Source organism: Sebastes umbrosus, chromosome 7, assembly GCF_015220745.1.
Source record: "Sebastes umbrosus isolate fSebUmb1 chromosome 7, fSebUmb1.pri, whole genome shotgun sequence".
Classification (NCBI taxonomy): Eukaryota; Metazoa; Chordata; class Actinopteri; order Perciformes; family Sebastidae; genus Sebastes; species Sebastes umbrosus.
The window spans coordinates 434,074-459,888 of record NC_051275.1 but is presented as its reverse complement, the minus strand read 5'-3'; the positions used below and the strand labels follow the sequence as shown (position 1 = coordinate 459,888).

Sequence of the window (25,815 nt, the reverse complement as noted above, 5' to 3'; positions counted from 1 at the left end):
AGCTGCTGCTCTCACTTTCTCTGTCTTTCTCCTTCCTTTCTTTTTCCCTCTATCTCCTCAGCTCCCCCTCTCCTCTGGCCTTTCCTGAATGATGAATGAGGTAGCCGGTATAAAGAGCTGACTGTGGTGGAGAGAGAGAGAGAAACAGCCTGAATGTTTGTCCTCAATGACTTTTCTGTACTTCAGCACTCCTGACGTCTAACGAAGGAGTACAGCATTACTGCTGAGACCATAGAAATAGAGCAGCAGTAGAACGGACATTCACATTCAAATCAATGTAGCAGGATGGTTATATCTACCGCATCTACCGTTGCCATAGCAACCGTTGTAGTCGGCTAACTTCCGTATGAACTGACTTGCGGCAAGTAGCGGACTCACTCGTGCCGGTGTGATGTGTAAAACACAACATGTGCATGTAGTCCTGCCGAACAGTTTTATAAGTCCGATTTTTTTTTGGCGCACACCATTTTCAACTTTTGTGCGCACGTACATTTTTAGTATGGAACCTACACACTGTTTTATAAATGAGACCCCTGAACCACTCCTTCCGTTCTTACCTTTCACAATAAAAGCCCTAGACATAAACACTGTGTAACTGATAACCAGAGGCAGATTCACTCACTCAGAGCATTTAACGAAAAGGACAGTGAAGTAGCTGACAATAGTTTAGGTTATCGACCAGCTTACCTCAGACAGACTGCCAGACACTGGTCTGGGTCAACAGGATCCTGGTATATGGTCCTCTCACTGAGTGGCTCTATTCACACCTTTGATTGTAAAAGTGTTGCAACTGCTCCAAATACGCATCGCTGGCGGTATGAATGGTTTTGATGAGAAGTATTCGCAGACGAGTATTTTACATTTTCATTTTGTTTATTGGTCACGCCCCCGGTGTGTAAAAGCCGTCCCGGGATGTCCTGCTTAAACATGACAGGGACAGTCTCTTACCAGCAGCAGCGGTGTGTAACAGGGATCAGTGAGGAGGGAGCCGTATTTAGATGCACCTCCTTGGTGTGAGAATGGGCTGTGATTGGTGTGTTACTGATCACAAACAATGATTCAATCAGCCAGCTGTCAGCTGATCACAGCTGGAGCGTTAGAACTAACACAATGCTTCATACTACAACAATGACAGCTGCTCTGGTTGGTGTGGGTGGTGGGATGTCAATGTGCACTGTTCTACCCAATGAAAAGAAGTGTCTGCAGTGTCTTCTGAATGTTTGAATGATGGCACGAGAGGACAGATTGATTTAGCTGTCAGACCATTTCTGTTTTTAAGATTATTCTTTATATTCTATTATTGATGGTGACAGTGAGGGTTCTGAAAGGAGGAGAGAGAGGGGATGACGAGCAGCTAAGGTTGCTGTGGTGAGGATTCAGCCTAGGTACATGGGGCGCCAGCTCTACCAGTTTCTGACATTTCTTACAACCTTTTTTTCAATTATGGACCATCGGTTCTGGAGTGTCAGGTTAGCCAGGGTCCTCCTCAGCCCCGATCTGTCCTCTCTATGTTCAGAGCTTTTATACAAGTTTGGACAGTAGATGATTTCATCAGATCAGTCAACATCACCTACTGGACAGTTTTACTGCCGGTCAGCCAGTCACCTGACTCCAGGTTAGTCCATAGTCACGTCATTTGCATTGGAAAGCCTATGAGAATAATAATGGGTACAGTATGTAGTCCACTTGAAACCCCCTTTGTATCCGTCTTCTTCAAAGACCAAACTGGTATTGTACATGTTGTAGCCCTATTGACCACACATTCTCTCCATCAGCACCCAGCAGCTTTACAGCTGGCTGTAGACTGTATGCTCATGTCCTCTCACTAAATGGATGCTGTTTATTTTGTTCTGATGCAAACCAGAGACTATAAGCAAACATTGATTGTCTGTGTCACAGACACATGTTACTGTCTCAACAAATACAGCTATAGTGACGCTTTCGAACATGTACTGTAGGCTTCATCTCTATACCAGTCATGTACATTAACATATGTGCAGCTTTAAAGGGATGGTGAAGCAAAAGAGTAGATGTGCTTGCCTGCTAAACGCAGCACACAGACTCATTAAAGGCTGATTACAGAAACATTTCTAACAGTGTATGCATTCATAATGCTCACACGCACACACACGCACGCATGCACACACACACACACACACACACACACACACACACACACACACACACACACACTAGCTAGCTAGTCAGTGTTTACATGAAGCAATGCTGTGAATTGGAGATGCATTTGCCTCCAGCTGTAGTGGGCATGCAGTAGGCAGCAGTAAAAGACAGTGAGTGTCTGCCTAGTGAATTACAAGGGGCCTCCACTGCCTTGGATTAGTGCAAATGCTAATCGCTGCCTTAATTAATCTTCTCCTAATTCCCAATTAAGCCTGAGACTCACTTGGTCTTGCTTGTTGAAAAGCACTTCCCCAGATACCCAGCAGCCCTCAGGCCAGTCAGGCTCCAGAACCTCACACCTTCCTGCAGCTGGAATCAGGCTGATTCAGCTCATTGGATGAAGTGATGAAGGGATGAAGGGATGAAGGGATGGTTCTGGAGCTGCTCATCTCTAATGCAGACTTTGGTCACTTCAACTGTTGTAAGTCTACAGCCTAGCTACATGTCTGAGGTGTAGAGTTGATCAGAATAATGTCTCATCATAACCACTGTGTACAGGTAAATCAATATCCAACTCATTCAATTCAATTCAATTCAATTTATTTTTATATAGCGTCAAATCATAACAGAAGTTATTGCGAGACGCTTTATATATAGAGCAGGTCTTAGACCGTAGTCTATAGTTTAGAGACCCAACAAGAGATCCCACCAAGAGTATTGCATCATCACATATCACAGTGGATCCCATAAAGAGGGGAGGGGTACGGATACCTGGATGAACATGAACATTCATGAAATCAGATGTTGTTCTTTAAAGACACAGCAGCCTGCTCCGACGGGGTACGACTGCCTGTTCCATCCAGCTGTCGATGGTTTGCTGCAGCAGTGCAGTGTTTCTGCTCTGTGCTGTGAGGAAGCTGATTGGACAGCGATGCACACTCTGTCACTCCCTCCCTGCTCTCTGACGTGTTTTATGTCGAGCACTCCTGTGACATTTGTAGTTAATTCCACACTCTTAATTGGAGAGCAAGCTTGTAAGCAGGAGCTTAGGCTATTAGAAGCAGCACTGTAGCACGGCGCAGCCATTCATTGTAGTGCAGCCGAGGGGCCAGAAGGAGGCAGAGATGGATGAACAGTGAGGCACAGGGCAGCTCTGAATTCATTATAGCTAACCTTCAACATGCAAACGTCCCACAGGACAAAACAACCAAGCACTATGTGTGTGTGTGTGTGTATGTGTGTGTGTGTGTGTGAGAGAGATAACACGTCCTGCAGTTTGAGTGCATATGTACCAGAACATGCACTGAGACTGAGAGAAATAGATACAGACAAAGACTGTAGATGTTCTTTGACATCTCGTCCCTTCGTCCTATCTCTACAGGATCTGCATTTAGATGGAAGTCAGCCAGACAAACACAACGTGTCCAACACATCAACATGTTAAAGACTCAAAGACACATCAATATGTTAAAGACTCAAAGACACATCAATATGTTAAAGATTCAAAGACATCAATATTTTAAAGACTCAAAGACACATCAATATGTTGAAGACTCAAAGACACATCAATATGTTAAAGACTCAAATACACAACATGTTTAAGACTCAAAGATACATCAACATGTTAAAGACTCAAATACACATCAACATGTTAAAGACTCAAAGACACATCAACATGTTAAAGACTCAAATACACATCAACATGTTAAAGACTCAAAGACACAACAACATGTTAAAGACTCAAATACACATCAACATGTTAAAGACTCAAAGACACATCAACATGTTAAAGACTCAAAGACACATCAACATGTTAAAGACTCAAAGACACATCAACATGTTAAAGACTCAAATACACATCAACATGTTAAAGACTCAAAGACACATCAACATGTTAAAGACTCAAATACACATCAACATGTTAAAGACTCAAAGACACATCAACATGTTAAAGACTCAAAGACACAGCGCTTCTGTTTTTATTGAACCCAGAATAGGATTCAGTGCAGGTTGTGGTCGGTTCATTAGTTTGACTTCTAATGACACTGTGACAGTGTAGCTTAAAGGTCTGTCACTCCTAGATTTATAACTGTTGTCACTAATGACCAACATAATGAGTTATAATAATAATAATAATAATAATTGGAAGAGTTATTGGTCACTATAATCAGAATCAGAAGTATGTGGACACATCCACTAAAGTAGTTATTTTTCTATCATTGAGTAAAGGGACTAAGGAACACATTATATGGATATTCAATGCATACCAATTACATAACAACTGATAAACTGTACAATTAACCCTACTAGTGAAGTGAAGTTCAAATTAAGTAAAATTAGCGATTTGGATGAATTTTTAGCAAACTATTATTATCATATTATTATAGATATTTTCCTGGTATTTTTAGGAATTTTTAAGACAATTCACTGTCTGTATTATGATTTTTTTTACATTATGTATATATATATATATATATATATATACTTATATAGCTAACTTAACTTATAGATAACTTAATAGCCTTCTTTTTTGACAAATTCTGTGTTTTCTTCTCCCTGATGTTTTTCTATATTAAATAGAAAATATTCTTTATTAAAAAAAGTGGTCTTACACCCCTTGAAATCAAGAAAGCCTTGCGACCCCCCCCGTGAAGCTTTGGCGACCCCTAATGGGGTACAGGACCCCCAAGTTGGGAATCAGCACAATAAAGTAACTGTGTGGAGCGCCATCACTCTGACATCTCTCCACAACAACTGCATGGCTACAGGGCCAACAACAAGCACACAGTGTAAAGAATGATTAATACAGTTCTGCAGATTGTCTGCTGGGATATGGTTATGACAATGGAAGGAAATTATGAACACATTATAACGCAATGTGTATATTACACTGCAACAAATATGAAGAAGGGTGTGGGATGTGGCTGAAAGCTACAGATATAGCTAAGGAAGTAAACCTTGAGTCAATAATATTTATCCCATCATTATAATAAGAGTGAATCTCCAAGTGTGATATTTGTGTCATAATACTGGAGGTGAAGAGATCCCTTGTTAACACCAGCTGGGTGGAAGTGTTGAGTGATCAAATCTAGTCTTTGTTTTGTGGAACGATGTTTTCTAAAGTTCAGCTGAACTTCAGTTGTCTGAGTTAGTCAAATGAAGTGCAAAACTTTCAAAATGATAGTGTCTATGGTACTAAATCCTCTCCACATGTAGATGCAACATGTTCTCACTCCCAACGTGTCAAATAGCGACACGTGGTCAGAGCTCATCAGCATCTGATACCGACGCACCGGGCTTTAAACTGACCACCCCCGTCATTATTAGACGCTCAGAGTTTAAAGTGCGAGACAGTCCACGTTGGGTTGTACGGGTCAAACAAACACGAGACTTTCAGCCAAGAGGCTGCTGTTCGTTTCCTGTGTGACACTAACAGTCACCGATGATATTTTGTCACGTCAGTCATTAGTCAAGTTAAAATCAACGCTCTTCACCTAACCCTAAGTAGCTTTGTTGCCTAAACCTGAACTTCCTGTGAAGACAGAAGTTTATTCTGAAAAGACCCTTTCACGAGAATGTGTTGGTGCGTGACAGCTGTGGTTAGTAGTTCCATTTAACATAGAAACACATTGTCATCTTATAAAATATGACATATTGTTGTAGGTGAAGTCTCCAAAGACTGTATAAAGTACCCCCCCCCTCCCTCCAGCCTTCATTGGTCTGACTGAATCAGCCCTGTCTGTACCGACAGCGTCTCTCTCTACGTTACAGCTAAAAACAACACACACACACACACACACACACACACACACGCACACACACACACACACACACACACACACACACACACACACAAACACACACTATGGTTCAGAGTAGTTCAGCTCATGCTCACATGTAAAACCTGGACGGTCTGTGGCCACCAGGAAGAACACAGTCAGGATGGGTTTCTGGTTCAGGTTACAGAATGATTCCATTTCCTCTGACGCTGTAGTAAACAGTCCAGATGGGTCAGAACCAGGTGAACTTATAATGAAGTGACCCAAATGAAAACATGGATTTAGTGATCAGTTGTTATTCCCCACCACTGCTGAGCACAGTGGAAGTAAGTACACACACACACACACATGCTTGGGTATGTCTTCCTTTTCCAGCAGCAACTCTCTAAATCTAAATATCTTATGAGCTTCTCCACTAAAGCAAATGGAGCGGCTAAGAGCTTCACACTAATATGTTAAACATACCTGTGAGTGTGTGTGTGTGTGTGTGTGTGTGTGTGTGTGTGTGTGTGTGTGTGTGTGTGTGTGTGTGTGTGTGTGTGTGTGTGTGTGTGTGTGTGTGTGTTAGCATTAGCCAGCAGCACTCATGTGAAGCCCACGAGGGTTCCACATGGAAAGAAGTGCTTTTTGAAGAGAGTAATCAGCCACTTAGACAATACACCAAGTACATATTACCAGCACAGCTGGCTAATCAAGAGCACTCAACACAGTCCCCCCCCCCTCCACCCCCTCCCACCTCCCCACACACACACACACACATGCTCAGGCTGACATAGATGAAGGACTCAGACGACCAACAGGAGAGCAGAAAACACACACACACACTGAGGTCAGAGGTCGCAGGAGTTCAGCCTGGTGCATCATGGGAGTAGATGGTATGTTTAACAGAGACAGTTTTACAGGCCTGTGGTGGAGCCGGGTTGGATGAGAGGAATGACGTGCTCTGATCAGGTCTCTGTGAATGTGGCGTTGAGTGGTAGCAGACGTCGAGGGTTTATAATAATGAACTTTAAGAGCTTTTAGAATCTCAGAGTGTTAAAGACTCAGAGACACATCATTATGTTAAAGACTCAAAGACACATCAATATGTTAAAGACTCAGAGACACATCATTATGTTAAAGACTCAAAGACACATCAATATGTTAAAGACTCAGAGACACATTAATATGTTAAAGACTCAAAGACACATTGATATGTTAAAGACTCAAAGACACATCAATATGTTAAAGACTCAAAAACAAATTGATATGTTAAGGACTCAAAGACACATCAATATGTTAAAGACTCAAAGACACATCAACATGTTAAAGACTCAAATACACATCAATATGTTAAAGACTCAAAGACACATCAATATGTTAAAGACTCAAAGACACAACAACATGTTAAAGACTCAAAGACACAACAATATGTTAAAGACTCAAAGACACAACAACATGTTAAAGACTCAAAGACACATCAACATGTTAAAGACTCAAAGACACATCAATATAAAAAAGACTCAAAGACACATCAATATGTTAAAGACTCAAATACACAACAACATGTTAAAGACTCAAAGACACAACAACATGTTAAAGACTCAAAGACACAACAACATGTTAAAGACTCAAAGACACATCAACATGTTAAAGACTCAAAGACACAACAACATGTTAAAGACTCAAAGACACAGTGCTTCTATTATTATTGAACCCAGAATAGGATTCAGTGCAGGTTGTGGTCGGTTCATTAGTTTGACTTCTAATGACACTGTGACAGTGTAGCTTAAAGGTCTGTCACTCCTAGATTTATAACTGTTGTCACTAATGACCAACATAATGAGTTATAACAATAATAATAATAATAATAATAATTGGAAGATTTATTGGTCACTATAATCAGAATCAGAAGTATGTGGACACATCAGCATCATCATTATCAGCATAAGCATCATCATCATCATCATCATCAGCAGCAGCAGCATCAGCATCAGCATCATCAGCATCAGCATCAGCATCAGCATCAGCATCAGCATCTATCCAGCTATGTATACGCCTGGCTTCCTAGCAAAACTCAAGCAGCAACCAAAGTCAGGAGCCTCTTGGAGCAGCACCAGTGGTGTACGGTACATCCATGCTGATAGTTTTGGTTCTATATGCATTGAGTCAGAATTGAGTTTGTAGTACTACAGCATTAAAACAATAGAAGTCATATTTCATAGCTTTTCAGAAAGTCTCCTTTAGTTACTAGCCTGTACCAGATAAACAGTCGCTATGGAAACTGTTGACGGTATGTTCTGTGTTTTTTTTACCTTTTCAGGTGAAAGCAGCTAGAGGACCGTTGTGATAATAGTGAAAACTGTGGATATACTCCAGGCTGTATGATGCGGTGTGTTTGTACTGTAACTTCCGCAGACTATTTCTCTCTCTTTCCTCACTATTTTACTCCTTGCTGTGTTGAGGACTTCTGACATTAGAAGGAAATGACAGTAAAATCTCTCGTTACTGGGGCTGAAGATAAACATGTCTGTGCTGCTGCACTGAAAATAGTCTTGACATTACTTTGTTAGGATTATTTTCTTACATTAGGTGTAAAAAAAAAAAATCCAATCATCTTTTCTTCCTGTAAAAATAAATACCATGTGTGCTTACGTAAGCTAACAACCAATTTCAAACAATAATACCATCACATCTATCCATCAATCAATCTGTGTGGAGCCACAGTCCTCCGGAGCTCCGTATCGTGCTACATTCTAAGCCCGCCCACTGTTTAGCGCTCCAATCAAAGGCTAAGGATTTGATTTAAATCCCTCTTGAAACTGTACATCACTCAAATATTCTGTTTCACAGGGGGATACTCCAGGTACAGAAGCTGAAGACGCTCTAACTGGTGTTTTACTGGGACTTTAAATAAACAGAAGTATTTGCTGTCTTTGTCTGTTCCTCCACCAGGGGTGATCTACACCACTGATATGTTGGACCGCGAGACCAAGGACTCTTATTGGCTAACCGTGTATGCCAGCGACCATGGCGTGGTTCCCCAGTTCGCCACTATCGAGGTGTTCGTCCAGGTGGAGGATGTTAACGATAACGCCCCGCTGACCTCAGAGCCGCTGTACCGGCCCTCGGTGCCCGAGAACTCTCCACGGGAGGTTTCTGTGATCCAGATCCAGGCCCAGGACCCTGATGCCACGCCCCCTGCCGCCGCTGACCGGCTCAACTACCGCATCATCAGCGGAAACCCGCAGAACTTCTTCACCATCAACACCCGTACTGGTGAGTAATGGTGTGAGAATCTCAGTTGGTGTTTGGATGATGGTGGTGGAGACAGACCTGAAGACTCCCCACATACAGTATAACAAGTGTTTCCTAGCAGTCAGAAGAGAGCACATACTGAACTGCTGAGTAAATACAGAGATGATACACTATGATTATAGCTACGCCAGATTGTGCCAACTGTGTTCCTGTACCAAAACAGAAATGGACATTCATCAATAAGTTGATCTTGCTAACTTACACTGCAATGCTGCTAAAAAGGGATAGAAAATGCTAAATTTGGATGAGAAGATGGATAGAGAGATGAGGGCAAACTAACTGCATTACAGAGAGAGCTGCTGTTCTACACTAAAACCTGATGAATAGGATTATAGAATATTACTGTTTACGTCTAGCTTACTCTCTGTTATTATTCCTCTCATTTGCACATGGATGTCCTGAGGAGTCATGACATCATCATCTGTTCCACTTTTCTGGGCTTTCTGATGTTTCCTCATTACTGCCATTCAGTTGGGTGATGATAACACTACAGTACATCCATCTAATTGGAGGGACTTGGCAATAATAGCATCTCTATAGTGTGTGTGGGATGAAGAGGAGGATGCTGGGAGAAACAACAACAGCAGCTGCAACATAGTCTGGGAACATGAACACACACATCCCCTCTGCACGCTGACACACACACCCACACACACACACACACACAGTTTGTTCTGCAGATAAGGCTTGTGGTGGAGAGAGGGTAAATATAATTGGCTATTGCTATATTTATCTTTTCTTTAGTCAGGATCCCTTTGCTTCGAGTTTGATACTATTCTGCCCATTTGTCTCAAGCAACTACTCCCCTCTCTCTTTCTGTCTTTATTAAAGAGATTTTTGCACTTTGTTTTTTTTGTATTGTAATCTTGTATCTCCTCATGTTCTCTCTCTCTGCCGTCCTCTCTCTTTTAACTCCGACTACTTCCTTTCTTCTCTCCATAGCTGTTTTCCAATGTTTTTAGCCACATGTCTGTCTTCTCTCTCTGTCTCCATGGCGGATGTTTAATATTTGATTTTGTGGTTATGAAACTTTGATGAGGGACAGCTGATCATCCATAAGCCTGTAGCAGTCTTCCTCTCTAACTGACACGTTTGTTGTTAATCTCTTCTGTCCATCTGCCTGATTGTCTCTTTCTTTCTCTCTTTATTTCTTTATCATGTCTCCTCTGATTTCTATCCTAATTTCTCTGTTTGTGGTTTCATAGTGAAGTGACCCTCACAACACAGTCCACTGGGATGCTTTTACAGCTTGTGTACTCAGGATTTTGCACTTTGTTTAATAAAGTGAAAGAGGAATTTCAGCAGGTTGAAGTACAACGTGATCTCACAGTAATACGTGAAATGACCACAACCTATTCACAGCCCATTATGTGGCGGTGGTGGAACGTAATGTGTTAAAATTACGTACCACCACCACTGAAACACTTCAACCTTTAGGCTACAAAACTACATTGTTAGGTTAAACAATTTAAAATTGCGTTTAGGCTACAAAACTGCATCTTTAGGTTAAACAATGTAACGTCAAGTTTAGGCTACAAAATAACATCGTTAGGTTAAACAATTTAACGTTGGGTTGAGGCTACAAACCTACATTGTTAGGTTAAACAATTTAACATTAGGGTTTATGCTACAAAACTACATTATTAGGTTAAACAATTTAACGTTAAGTTAAGGCTACAAAACTACATTGTTTGGTTAAACAATTTAATGTTAGGTATCGCTATGTTAAACAATTTAACATTTGGTTTAGGATACAAAACTACATCGTTACGTTAAACAATGTAACATTAGGTATCATTACGCTAAACAATTTAAGATTAGGTTTAGGCTACAAAACTACATCATTAGGTTAAACAATTTAACGTTAGGTTTAGGGTACAAAACTACATTATTAAGTTAAACAATTTAACGTTAAGTTAAGGCTACAAAACTACATTGTTTGGTTAAACAATTTAATGTTAGGTATTGTTATTTTAAACAATTTTACATTTGGTTTAGGCTTCAAAACTACATTGTTAGGTTAAGCAATTTAACGTTAAGTTTATGCTACAAAACTACATTGTATGTTAAACAATTTAATGTTGGGTATTATTATGTTAAACAATTTAACGTTGAGTTTAGGCTACAAAACTACATCATTAGGTTAAACACTTTAACATTGGTTTAGGCTACAAAACTACATCGTTAGGTTAAAAAATGTTACGTTAGGTATTGTTATGTTAAACAAATTTAACGTTAGGTTTAGGCTACAAAACTACATTGTTAGGTTAAACAATTAAACATTTGGTTTAGGCTTCAAAACTACATTGTCAGGTTAAACAACTTAACGTTGGGTATTGTTATGTTAAACAATTTAACGTTAGGTTTAGGCTACAAAACTGCATCTTTTTGTTAAACAATTTAACATTAAGTTTAGGCTACAAAACTACATTGTTAGGTTAAAAAATGTAACGTAAGGTATCGTTATGGTAAACAATTTAACGTTAGGTTTAGGCTTCAAAACTACATTGTTAGGTTAAACAATTTAATGTTAGGTATCGTTATGTTAAACAATTTAAGATTAGGTTTAAGCTACAAAACGGCATGGTTAGGTTAAACAATTTAACCTTTGGATTAGGCTACAAAACTACATTGTTTTGTTTAACAATTTATCGTTAGGTTTTGGCTAAAAAACTACATCATTAGGTTAAACAATGGAACGTTAATTTTAGGCTACAAAACTACATTGTTAGGTTAAACATTTTAACGTTGGGTATGTTAAACAATTTAACGTTAAGTTCAGGCTACGAAACTACATCGTTTGGTTAAACAATTTAACGTTAAGTTTATGCTACAAAACTACATCGTTTGGATTAAAAAAGGTAACGTTAGGTATCGTTATGATAAACAATTTAACGTTAAGTTTAGGCTTCAAAACTACATTGTTATGTTAAACAATTTAACGTTAGGTATCGTTATGTTAAACAATTTAAGATTAGGTTTAGGCTACAAAACGGCATCGTTCGGTTAAAAAATGTAACCTTTGGTTTAGGCGACAAAACTACATTGTTTTGTTTAACAATTTAACTTTAAGTTTAGGCTACAGAATTACATCATTAGGTTAAACAATTTAACATTCTTTTTAGGCTACAAAACTACGTTGTTTGGTTAAACGATTTAACGTTAGGTATCGTTAGGTTAAACAATTTAACGTTAGGTTTAGGCTTCAAAACTACATTGTTAAGAATTTGGGTCCACGACAAAGGATCGTAATTGTCTTTACATCGGCATTGTTTCTGTCTTGCCAGCATGGAATTTTAACACATTCCATGCCACCACCACGTAATACGCTGTTATAGATTGTGGTCATTTCACATATTTCTGAGATCAGGCTGTTGAGTGAGATGCCAGGCATCTTAAGTCTAGTGGAGATCCCAAAGTTTCCAAAGATCTGTCAGACTGAGTTTGTACTGTATATTACGATGTACAAGACATCTACAATATTTCTATTTCTTAGAATAGTGTATATACAGTAGTTCCTTTCACTATGTAACCAGGCTACTGGGAGAAATCAGATTTTGCAGGACAACAGGTTTACATGTACCGTAGTTATTTATTGTAAATGTTTGTGATCAGTAACCTGGTTATAAGTAGACATGGCCAATAATGAGCTATCCCCAAAGACAGAATGAGTAGAATTTTCCTAAAAAACAATGTATAAACTGATACAGAATTAATCCTCTCAATCATCTCTTGTGACTCACTAGAAGTGTGTGGCGGTGTGTGTATTTGCAGAGACCTTGCAGTCCTCTGCGTGGATGTTTTTATTTTGCTGTATTTGAGACATCTCTTGGCACCAACCTGTAAAAAGGTAGTGACCAGGTACCAGATCGTAAGCAAAATAATGGCGGACAACGTAAAGATAGTGAGGTGTCCAAGCGGACAAAGCTAGTTCCACAGTGAGAGTGAATCCGTTGGGGAGGAGGGGCCAACTTTGAATGTTGTGTTTACAGATCCTCCTCATTGTGCCTTTCAGTAAAACAGTTTACACTCTGAAGATCTGCTTATGCATTGTTAGATGAGAAATGTAGCTCTTTAAGAAATAGCTCAGTGTGTAGTGCGTGTGCATAGGGAGACTGGTTAAACTAGAGAGACTGACATTATGGCTCTCCTCAGAACAGACAGTTCTTCAGAGTTTACACCTTTTTACTTAAAGAAGAGCAATGCTGGTACTCCTGCATGTTTAATATAAAAGATATTGATATTTGTCGACAGTGTAACGATAATGTTTCGCAACAGAAAGTAATACAAAATATTGCTGTATCGATATTTTGTTCCGCCCTTACTCAGCAGTTGGCAAGGAAGACATGGAAACTTGGCTTGGGTCTTAAGGAGCTGTAGCATTTATTTACTGAAAAGCTGTGGCTGAAACTGGACATTCACTGCTACAATCACAGTTTTACTGCCAACTTCACTCTGCTTCAGTCGCCTTTAGTCTTACATACAGTGTCTCCTAGCTCTATTGATAATCCGGTCGTCTCCCACTCTCTCAGAATCTGAATTCAAGATTAAGAAAAAGAAAACTCTATGGTTGGCATGCCAGTTCCTTATTGGCCCCCATTACAGCAAATCATCCTTTTGCACCATCGTTTAACAACATTGTATTTGCACGAGAAAAAAATCTATATTTTTATGGACGTATACATAGACAATTTGTTTCCATCTTTTGAGCAGCTTCAAAGGAATTATAATAAAAGCGAATCTTTGTTAAGAAAAATTGTGCCCTATATCCTTGTATTCCCGAACAATCACCCATGGACTCACTCTTTCTGGATGATCCACTAATTAAAGAGGGCATATCAGTAATATATAAAAAGTTGTCTGACAGGTACAAACACTATGTAGCACCTGAGACTTGTATTAGGAATAGAGATTTCAGAAGAGCATTGGGAGGAGGCACTTGGCCGGATCCATTCTTCATCTGTTTGTTCCAGACACGGCATCATACAGCTACATTACATTGGCTGCACTGGTCTAAACAAAAGCTTCACAAAATATTCCCAAATATTGATCCCTCATGCAAACTTTGTGGGCAGGTGCCAGCATCACTGCTGACACACATGTTCTGGAGCTGTCCTAGTGTTTTTTTTAACTAAACCTGAATCAATGTCGTGTATTTCTAGAATTTGTCTGAATGAATCACTGAATTTAGCTTCAATTCATTTCTGAACTTGTTGAAGAAGATGGAACTGAGAGTGCCAGGGCTGTCAGTTCATGTAGTGCAAAGAACTGTGGGGTGGCAGAATTTCCTGATTTTCCAAAGGGTGGTCTTGTGCTTTCTAAACTAAAGGAGAGAGCGAAGTAACCTTCATCAACAAGTAAGGCGCCTTGAGTTCCTGGCTTGGGACATTTGTATAAAGGTGAATCATTGCCTTGTGTAGTGGACAGTTGAGAATGTGAATTGAGTCAGTTGTGCCATCACTTTGTGTCATTGACCTTTATAATCCTCTGCTGTCAGTCCGCCTCCTCTTTCTGTGCGTGTTAAGTCTGAAAGTGAATTGTAGGTTTTGTGGAAGCCTTAAGCCCTTCATCCATCACACAGGCATCAGTAATCCTATCTATATGCTAATCAACACAAACACACATTGGCCAATGTGTTCCATTGTGTGAGATTTGTGTTACCATATATATGTACATACGTATGTATGTATATATTCCCAAGTCATCACCTCTAGTTATTTCTCTATCCCTTTGTCCCTTGTCTTCTTCTTGTGCCTCATCTCTTCTGTACTTGACTAAATCCTGTAACAACGTGGCGTCAACATTCCAGCTCACATTTTTTATATTTTATTTTTCTAGTGTCACTTTCACATATAGTTTTCACTAATAATTTTCACGTGAAAAGGACTACCAGACTTCCCTTAGATCACCGGAGCTGATAGAGAGGTATTAGACATATTAACAAAGAAACCTGAGACTTACAGTAATACAACGGCAGCTTACCCGAACCAATTCAATTTAATATTATTTGGACCTGGTAGGTCCTGAGTCGGGTCTTGGATACTAATGCTGAGCTGATCCCAGCTGACATTGGGCGAAGGCAGGGTACACCCTGGACAAGTCGCCCAAGGGCCGGTATTTCAAAATGACCTCACAGGATTATAGAGGTTGGATTGGATTGAATTCTGATAAGATCTGAAAACTGGGTATTTCAAAGCAGATCCAAAGATGTCTGATCCTGAACATTTGGATCCAGATTTGGTGATCCAATCCTACCTTTTATCCAGACAAAATGCTGCATTTGGGTATTTCAAAATTTAAGGCAGAAATCTGGATCAATTTGATCCCAAAATTCAGGATCATTTGGATCCCATCTCAGCGGTGGATTTCACTTATAGCCTTGACTTCACTTCTCCCAAAGATTGTTACCCAAGTTGTTCACTACTTTTATTACATCCGTTGAATGTGCCTTTCAAATGTGAAACTGTTTAGTTCTAACAGAATGAATGAATTGAATAAATTTATAGTGCTGCAAATATAGCTAGGCCACACTAAGAAAAACTGCTGTAAAAACAAATGTAGCAAATTACAGAAATATATGATTGACAAGGATTTCCTCTAAGGATCAGCAGAAATCTTTATTAAAAAGAAAGTCATATGCAAAAGTGGGAAAGGCCGAGACAGCCTGGTGGCGAAGATAGACAGCCTTAGTAAATGGTGCTGGAGCTACTTGATAACTTAATACATGATGCAGTCACAGTAGGCATGAAGATGGTCAGAAAACATTTATATAACTTGTCACGGTCTGGCACTGTGCCAGAGGACATTGGATTTTTTATTCTTGTTAAGAGTTAAGACTGTCTTGTGTTTATCCTTTTAGTGGTTTATTAGTTCTGTTATTTGTGATTTGGGTTTCTTGGATTTGGGTTTTCTTTTCTTTTCATTCATTCTAGTGTTTCCTGTTTTATTTTGAAATTCACTCCTCCTGTGTCATGTCTAGTTTTACTTCCTGCATTCCTTTGTTTTCCCGCCTTTTTGTGATTGTCTGCCCCACCCTGATTTGTTCTACCTCTGTCCAATCACCCTGATTCCCTGGTGTATGTAGTCTCTGTGTTTCCACTGTTGCTTGGTCGGTTCATCGTCGCTCCTCCGGTATTGAGTTTCACCTGTGTGACTTTTTACAGTGTTTTGTATTTTCTAGTCAACTACAGTTTGACTTTGCTTTGTGGATTTACTTTTGTTACCCTTCTGCCGAACCGGCTGCCTTTTTGTTCATGGTGAGCTTGTTTTTGATGAAAATCTTTGAACTCAGTCTGCTAACTCCTTGTCCTTTTCTGCATTTGGGTCCACCACTGAAACAAAAACCTGACATAACTGCTGTCACTAAAAGTGGTTTAGGAGGTGAGAGCAGGCTTCTGTCGACTCGCTGCTGACAATCTGGAAGCATGTGATTGGTGAGACGTCCCACACCAAGAAGAGTCCATCTAGAGGTTTTTATGGAGACAAAGAATCCAATTAAGGTTGAGCCATCTGCCCCTTATAAGGGACAGTTCCTTATTACCTCCGCCAAGGCCGAAGGCCTAGGAAGGAGGTTATGTTTTCACCGGCGTTGGTTTGTTGGTTTGTCCGTTACCGGGATTACTCCAAAAGTCCGTGATGGATTTGAATTAATTTTTTTGGAGGGGTGGTGTGTGGCACAATGAACAATCCATCAGATTTTGGTGGTGATCCGAATCATGATCCGGATTCAGGAATTTTTTTAAAAAACATTATTATACATACCAAGGCTCAGCAGCCCGGGTATGTATAATAATGTATTCATTATTAATTCAGTTAATTCATCTTCATGATTGCTGATCAACTAGTTTCTTTCAGTCGAAGTACAGTCTGACATACACATGGCTGGATTAACCTGTTAGGGTGCCTCAAACATATGCTGTTGGGCCGACCAACAACACCACCACCACCACCACCAACACCACCAACACCACCACCAACACCACCAACTACCGCCCTTTGTGTATTTTATGTAACCTTCTGCCTCTAAGTTACCATTAGGTGCAGTGCAGGAGGATGGAAAAACTGCATATTGTAGGCAGAGTCCTGAAGTCTCTGAAGAGGAAACCTCTGTGGTTGAGACAAATTTACCAATAACCAAGCTACCAAAAATAAATGCGGGTCCCTGGGAGTGCGGGGCTTCTGGGCAGTTACCCCTTACCCCCGGTTGGTATTAGGATGCACATTTAATGTATACATAAACAAAAACTGCCAGACAGCTGGTGGGTAGTTTGGGTTAGAACGATATAAAGCAATTTGTAATTGCTGGTTTTGATTGTTGTTATATGAATATACTTATTGTTGTGGCCCAGAGACAACACCACTGGCCTGACAGAGGTGGTGGGTCGCATTGTGGAGGGGCTTGTGGAAATACACCAATCCGAGACAATCCTGTAGTGGGACCCGTGCACAAGCAAACTCAAAATGCAGAAGCAGTTAGATGAAAGCACTGACTTAGTCTGGAACAGGATACAGATCATCATCAAGTAGCAGTCAGCACAGGCCCTGATGGGATTAGGCTGGCAGGAAAAGAGCACAGAAAAAGTCTACGTCACTAAAGGCAGGCCGGTAGGTACGGGGCTGGAGCTACACTCTAGGGAGGAGCTATCTATGGTGAGAATGCCCGACAGAAGATTACTACATGCTACAGGGCAGGGGTATATGTTTGAGGGACAGGTACTGTATGCAGGATCAGGTGACTGCCGCCTCACAGAAAGACAAACCGCTACTCCAAGTCATTCATTCCTTCTGCCATTACACTGCTGAACGCAGAGTAACTATCATGAATGAACGACAACAAAAAAATGTTTTATTTACTTTGAATGTACAATTATTTTGCACTAACCACATAACGGTTGTCTGTGTTTGCATTAGGTACATTCTTGGAATACAATTTGCAAATACTCTTGGCACTTTATTCTATTCTAATTATTTATTTATTCTTTTATCTCGTCTCCTTTTTATTTTTATTCTTGTATTCATTGTTTTTATTGCGAAGATTTTTAATTTTAATCTTGTACTTTTATTGTTCTGCACCTCCCCATATGCCACCTACTGTGTTCCCTCTGTCAATGATGATTGTGCAGTATGAATGTGTGTTTATGTCTCGGTGGACTGCAGAAACTGAATTGCCCTTCGGGGATAAATAAAGCTCTCTGTATCTGTATCTGTATCTGTATCTGTAAAGGTACACTTACAGTATGTGGGCTAATGCTTGGCATTATTAAAATGCCAACCTCTCACTATCCTACTGTATGTGGGCCCACGTGGACATGTGACTGAGACGTTTTATGTAAATCGTATGTATGTAATTCTGTGTGCTGCTCTCATCATTGTGATACCTCCTAATTCACATTGATCTGTTAGTGGAACGTTAATGTACAGCTGCTGAGACCTAACGTCACTACAAATACCTGCAACTGTCACACTCCGAACAAGACGATGCCATAATGTTGTTGGTTTGTGTTAATTAGGTTTCGTTCGGGGGGGGGGCATTTTATAACAGATGGTGTGTGTGTGTGTGTGTGTGTGTGTGTGTGTGTGTGAGTATCCTCTAGTTTTGTGATCTTTTCTTCAGCATCTAATTATAGAAGAACATGCATGTGTGTGTTGTGTGTGTGTGTGTGTGTGTGTGTGTGTGTGTGTGTGCGTGTGCGTGTGCGTGTGCGTTTGTGTGTGTGTGTGTGTGTGTGTGCGTGTGCGTGTGCGTGTGTGTTATTGTAATAATGTACATTTGTGTCTCAAGGTCTTGGTGTGTTTTTCAGTCTGTGAATCTGCCACTGAGTGTTAATACTCCGTGTGTGTAATGTGTGTTTTTGGATGTGTACATTGTTGTCTGACTTTGATGCTGTGACAAGACAGCTGGATACACAAAGAGACAGTACTTTATGAACATGTGTGTGTGTGTGTGTAGTGTATATAATAATTGTTGAGTGCTGTCACATCCCCTTCCGTGTTGAAGTTAATAAATTGTCACTAACAGATGCAGGAACTGGAGTCAGCTGCTCCTGGCTTGTTAGCATGTCAGTCTGCTTTGCTAATGTAGCATCCAACCCAGCACACATTAATCAGTGGTGTTTTTCTTTGGTTCTTAAGATTACATTTATAACTGGAACAGTCCTCAGCTAAGCAGTAAGTATAGATTAGGGATGTTGATAATTAACCGTTAACCGATATTAAGAATTTTTACAGATTAATGCTATCGGTTAAACAGTTAAAAGAAATATAAAAATGAATACAAAGCTGAGCAAAACTGAGAGGAGCAGCTTGTCCCTTACAGGAGAATAGCTGGTCCACCTTAACAGTCCACCTTAAGAGAGTCTGAGACGGTGTTACAGATACAGGAAGTTGGTTTGGGTCCGAGGAGTCGTAGCATTTATTCACCGACAAATAAACTACACACACTGCACTGCTATGTTCACAGCTAGAACGCCACTGACAACCCCACTCTCATCGCCGCCACACACACACACACGGACTGTCGGACACTTGTTAACGTTACGCCACGCTGACAGACTGTATGTGTGTGACAACGGCGAGCCAACAGCGACGCTACAGCTGTAATCGTAGCACATACACACAGGGTTTGTCGGACACTCGCTAACATTACGCCGACCTCGCAGCTAAATTAAATGATGCGGTGGAGACCTGCTGGGAAAGTGGCTGCATGTGTCCTCGACAATACATGCAGCACCATGGCTGCTACAGAAACTCTCCCTGACGGTGAACTGGAGACAGTGAACGCAGCACCGTGGACGCTACAGAAACTCTCCCTGACGGTGAACTGGAGACAGTGAACGCAGCACCGTGGCTGCGACAGTAACTCTCCTGACGGTGAACTGGAGACAGTGAACGCAGCACCGTGGCTGCTACAGTAACTCTCCTGTCGGTGAACTGGAGACAGTGAACGCAGCACCGTGGCTGCTACAGTAACTCTCCTGACGGTGAATTGGAGACAGTGAACGCAGCACTGTGGCTGCTACAGAAACTCTCCCTGACGGTGAACTGGAGACAGTGAACGCAGCACCGTGGACGCTACAGAAACTCTCCCTGACGGTGAACTGGAGACAGTGAACGCAGCACCGTGGCTGCGACAGTAACTCTCCTGATGGTGAACTGGAGACAGTGAACGCAGCACCGTGGCTGCTACAGTAACTCTCCTGTCGGTGAACTGGAGACAGTGAACGCAGCACCGTGGCTGCTACAGTAACTCTCCTGACAGTGAACTGGAGACAGTGAACGCAGCACTGTGGCTGCTACAGAAACTCTCCTGAAGGTGAACTGCAGACAGTGAACGCAGCACCGTGGCTGCTACAGTAACTCTCCTGTCGGTGAACTGGAGACAGCGAACGCAGCACCGTGGCTGCTACAGTAACTCTCCTGACGGTGAACTGGAGACAGTGAACGCAGCACCGTGGCTGCTACAGAAACTCTCCTGAAGGTGAACTGGAGACAGTGAACGCAGCACCGTGGCTGCTACAGTAACTCTCCTGACGGTGAACTGGAGACAGTGAACGCAGCACCGTGGCTGCTACAGTAACTCTCCTGACGGTGAACTGGAGACAGTGAACGCAGCACCGTGGCTGCTACAGAAACTCTCCTGACGGTGAACTGGGGACTCAGTTATCGCTTCAGTTGGTTGGCTTGTTAAGAAATAAAACCGTACAGCACCGCTGCATGAAACACACTAATCTTGTCAGTTAACGGTTAATAATCAGTTAACGAGGGTTGGTTATCGGTTAGGAAAAAAAATCTAATTTAGCATCCCTAGTACAGATTATTAACCGGTTGGACCCTAGCTCTGATGCTCAGGGTCAAACCACTACAGACATTAGGGCCTGTGCCTTTTTGGGGCCCATAGCAAACTTTGTTGGGGCCCTACCGCTGGGGGCGAGGCCCCTAGCATTCACTGTGCATCATTCTTCAGTCCTTCCTTTTCCAATCCCTCAATATGTTGGATCTGTATTGTTTGAGAGAGAGTTGCAGGGGCACCAGAGGGAGTGTCTATCCCATCAGACCTAAATCTGATTGTATTCAGAAATACTGATGGATCCACACATGCTTCATTGCTCTTCAGAATTTATCAGTTCCACCGGTGCATTTGTTTGATAATGTGTTCAGCATGCCCACTTATTTCAGCTGTTTCAATTTTATGGTTACTTTAAATATTTTAGGGAGATGTTTGTGAAGGTTCTCAGTCATCCAGGTCATGGTATCCGAGTAAGGGTTAAATCAGCAGCAACTGGACTTGGTTTAGATTCTTGAAGACGTTTCACTTCACATCCAAGAAGCTTCTTCAGTTCTGGCTGAATGGTAGGGGAACCCAGGAATTTAACCTCTGTGGGGTCGTTAGCAGGAATATAGAAACCACTCAGTACAATGGTGCTCCTCTAGAGGTGTGACCGCTGTAGTTAAGGGTCGTTAGAGTCAGCTGATGCCAGATGTGAATGACTGCCACATGGATGGTTGGAGTCGTTAGAGTCAGCTGGTACCAGGTGTGAATGACTGTCCGGTGCAGGTCAAGTGTGAATGCTTGTTTAATCTCATTGGAAGGGATGCCAGGACAGCATTGTAGGTGAACAATAGGTGATGCCTTAGGCCTCCTCTTCTGTTGAGTGTTGGCTTCTCTACTTTAGCATAGATGGCCTCTTTCACTCCTCTTTCAAACCATCTTTCCTCCCTGTCCAAAATATGCACGTTGTTGTCCTCAAAAGAGTGTCCCTTGTCCTTCAGGTGTAGATAGACTGCAGAGTCTAAACCTGAGGAGTTGGTCCGTCTTTGTCGAGCCATTTGGCTGTTTAGTGGTTGTTTGGTTTCACCAATGTACAAATATGTGCACTCCTCACTGCATTAGACTGCATACACCAGGTTACTCTGCTTGTGTTTGGGTGTTCGGTCTTTAGGGTGGACCAGTTTCTGTCTGATGGTGTTGCTGTGCTTGAAAGACACAGGGATGCGGTGTTTGTTGAAAATCCTCCTGAGTGGTTTCTATATTCCTGCTAACGACCCCACAGAGGTTAAACTTCTGGGTTCCCCTACCATTCAGCCAGAACTGAAGAAGCTTCTTGGATGAGAAGTGAAACGTCTTCGAGAATCTAAACCAAGTCCAGTTGCTGCTGATTTAACCCTTACTCAGATTTTTAGGGAGAGCATTCCAATAAAGCATAATTTTAGTAGTACATTGGTATGGACTGTTGGATTAGAAATTCTATTATTATTATTCTATTGCTTTACTCAGTGTTAAAGCATTTAAGTATTTCATTATTTGAATAATTATACCATGAAGAATATTATAATCATTTGACTTTATTTCTGCTGTTTGATGAAGTGGCAAAGCCACCAACTGTCAATTTGCAGCACTGAGCTCTTTCAACCAGACGGCCTGCAGCTCATCTTCAATGACTGGCTGCAGGGAGGTCTCTGTAACACAGCACTGTGGATTACCATTAGGCTCAGGGTGGTCTCTGTAACACAGCACCGTGGATTACCATTAGGCTCAGGGTGGTCTCTGTACCACAGCACTGTGGATTACCATAAAGCTCAGGGTGGTCTCTGTACCACAGCACTGTGGATTACCATAAGGCTCAGGGTGGTCTCTGTACCACAGCACTGTGGATTACCATTAGGCTCAGGGTGGTCTCTGTACCACAGCACTGTGGATTACCATAAGGCTCAGGGTGGTCTCTGTACCACAGCACTGTGGATTACCATTAGACTCAGGGTAGTCTCTGTACCACAGCACCGTGCTCATGGTGGTCTCTGTACCACAGCACTGTGGATTACCATAAGGCTCAGGGTGGTCTCTGTACCACAGCACTGTGGATTACCATAAGGCTCAGGGTGGTCTCTGTAGCACAGCACTGTGGATTACCATTAGGCTCAGGGTAGTCTCTGTACCACAGCACTGTGGATTACCATTAGGGTCAGGGTAGTCTCTGTACCACAGCACTGTGGATTACCATAAGGCTCAGGGTGGTCTCTGTACCACAGCACTGTGGATTACCATAAAGCTCAGGGTGGTCTCTGTACCACAGCACTGTGGATTACCATAAGGCTCAGGGTGGTCTCTGTACCACAGCACTGTGGATTACCATTAGGCTCAGGGTGGTCTCTGTACCACAGCACTGTGGATTACCATAAGGCTCAGGGTGGTCTCTGTACCACAGCACTGTGGATTACCATAAGGCTCAGGGTGGTCTCTGTAGCACAGCACTGTGGATTACCATTAGGCTCAGGGTGGTCTCTGTACCACAGCACTGTGGATTACCATAAGGCTCAGGGTGGTCTCTGTGCCACAGCACCGTGGAGTACCATAAGGCTCAGGGTGGTCTCTGTACCACAGCACCGTGGAGTACCATAAGGCTCAGAGTGGTCTCTGTACCAAAGCACCGTGGAGTACCATAAGGCTCAGGGTGGTCTCTGTACCACAGCACCATGCTCATGGTGGTCTCTGTACCACAGCACCGTGGAGTACCATAAGGCTCAGGGTGGTCTCTGTACCACAGCACCGTGGAGTACCATAAGGCTCAGAGTGGTCTCTGTACCAAAGCACCGTGGAGTACCATAAGGCTCAGGGTGGTCTCTGTACCACAGCACCATGCTCATGGTGGTCTCTGTACCACAGCACCGTGGAGTACCATAAGGCTCAGGGTGGTCTCTGTACCACAGCACCGTGGAGTACCATAAGGCTCATAGTGGTCTCTGTACCACAGCACTGTGGAGTACCATAAGGCTCAGGGTGGTCTCTGTGCCACAGCACTGTGGATTACCATAAGGCTCAGGGTGGTCTCTGTACCACAGCACTGTGGATTACCATTAGGCTCAGGGTGGTCTCTGTACCACAGCACTGTGGATTACCATAAGGCTCAGGGTGGTCTCTGTACCACAGCACTGTGGATTACCATAAGGCTCAGGGTGGTCTCTGTAGCACAGCACTGTGGATTACCATTAGGCTCAGGGTGGTCTCTGTACCACAGCACTGTGGATTACCATAAGGCTCAGGGTGGTCTCTGTGCCACAGCACCGTGGAGTACCATAAGGCTCAGGGTGGTCTCTGTACCACAGCACCGTGGAGTACCATAAGGCTCAGAGTGGTCTCTGTACCAAAGCACCGTGGAGTACCATAAGGCTCAGGGTGGTCTCTGTACCACAGCACCATGCTCATGGTGGTCTCTGTACCACAGCACCGTGGAGTACCATAAGGCTCAGGGTGGTCTCTGTACCACAGCACCGTGGAGTACCATAAGGCTCAGAGTGGTCTCTGTACCAAAGCACCGTGGAGTACCATAAGGCTCAGGGTGGTCTCTGTACCACAGCACCATGCTCATGGTGGTCTCTGTACCACAGCACCGTGGAGTACCATAAGGCTCAGGGTGGTCTCTGTACCACAGCACCGTGGAGTACCATAAGGCTCATAGTGGTCTCTGTACCACAGCACTGTGGAGTACCATAAGGCTCAGGGTGGTCTCTGTGCCACAGCACTGTGGATTACCATAAGTCTCATGGTGGTCTCTGTACCACAGCACCGTGGAGTACCATAAGGCTCATGATGGTCTCTGTACCACAGCACTGTGGAGTACCGTAAGGCTCATGGTGGTCTCTGTACCACAGCACCGGGAGTATCATAAGGCTCAGGGTGGTCTCTGTGCCACAGCACCGTGGATTACCATAAGGCTCAGGGTGGTCTCTGTACCAAAGCACCGTGGAGTATCATAAGGCTCAGGGTGGTCTCTGTACCACAGCACCATGCTCATGGTGGTCTCTGTACCACAGCACCGTGGAATACCATAAGGCTCATGGTAGTCTCTGTACCACAGCACCGTGCATTACTATAAGGCTCAGGGTGGTCTCTGTACCACAGCACCATGCATTACTGTAAGGCTCAGGGTGGTCTCTGTACCACAGCACCGTGCATTACTATAAGGCTCAGGGGGGTCTCTGTACCACAGCACCGTGCTTTACCATAAGGCTCAGGGTGGTCTCTGTACCACAGCAAACTCAGGTTACGCTAGAAAACAGCTTGCTGGTAAGAGGTGTTGTCCGACCTCGTCGGATCCGAACGGTCGCACTCAAAGCCTGCCAGCATGGTGAGGGGGATAACCATGCACATGTTGGGACGGTCTCTCCTGGAAGACATCTGTAGTGTTACACAAACAAAGACCCAGAAATAGTTCTGGCCATGCAGGCTTCAAGTGGGTGTGAAGGTTTCAGAGTAATTGTCCAGAAATATTTGGATACATGTTGGAAAGGTTTGACGGAAGGGGGGTCTTGACCGTGTGACCAACAGTTCTGACAGCATATTTGCTCCTTAAGAGTTTATTCTTGACCTTGAGAATCAATCACTCTTTTCTCCAGCTTCTTCCAAAGCTTTCACCCCTGGTAATGATTGTTCCAGGTATTAGAAAACCCCTCAGGGTTACCAGGGAAATGAAGTGAATGGGTTTGGAAAAGATTTTGGTTGCAAAACGCATGGAAATATAAATTAATGGTCTTATTATTTTTTTTTCTTTAGCAAGTGACCATGGTATAGGCAGGATAATGCACATCGAGGTGTCCATAATCAGGCCAACCAGCCAACCATGAC

The 25,815-nt window shown here is 42.5% G+C and overlaps 1 protein-coding gene across 5 annotated transcripts in view; it reads left to right on the top strand.

Annotated features, from left to right (window-relative positions):
• fat3a (FAT atypical cadherin 3a) overlaps positions 1–25,815 on the top strand; it is a 242,315-nt gene that overhangs the window by 128,842 nt on the left and 87,658 nt on the right. For all 5 annotated transcript variants that reach the window (XR_005207505.1, XM_037774476.1, XM_037774472.1 and 2 more), the window contains exon 3: positions 8,835–9,158. Coding sequence is in view for 4 of the 5 variants with exons in the window: in XM_037774476.1 (XP_037630404.1) it covers positions 8,835–9,158 (324 nt within the window). In the remaining variant the exon portion in view is untranslated. The remainder of the gene's footprint in view (positions 1–8,834; positions 9,159–25,815) is intronic.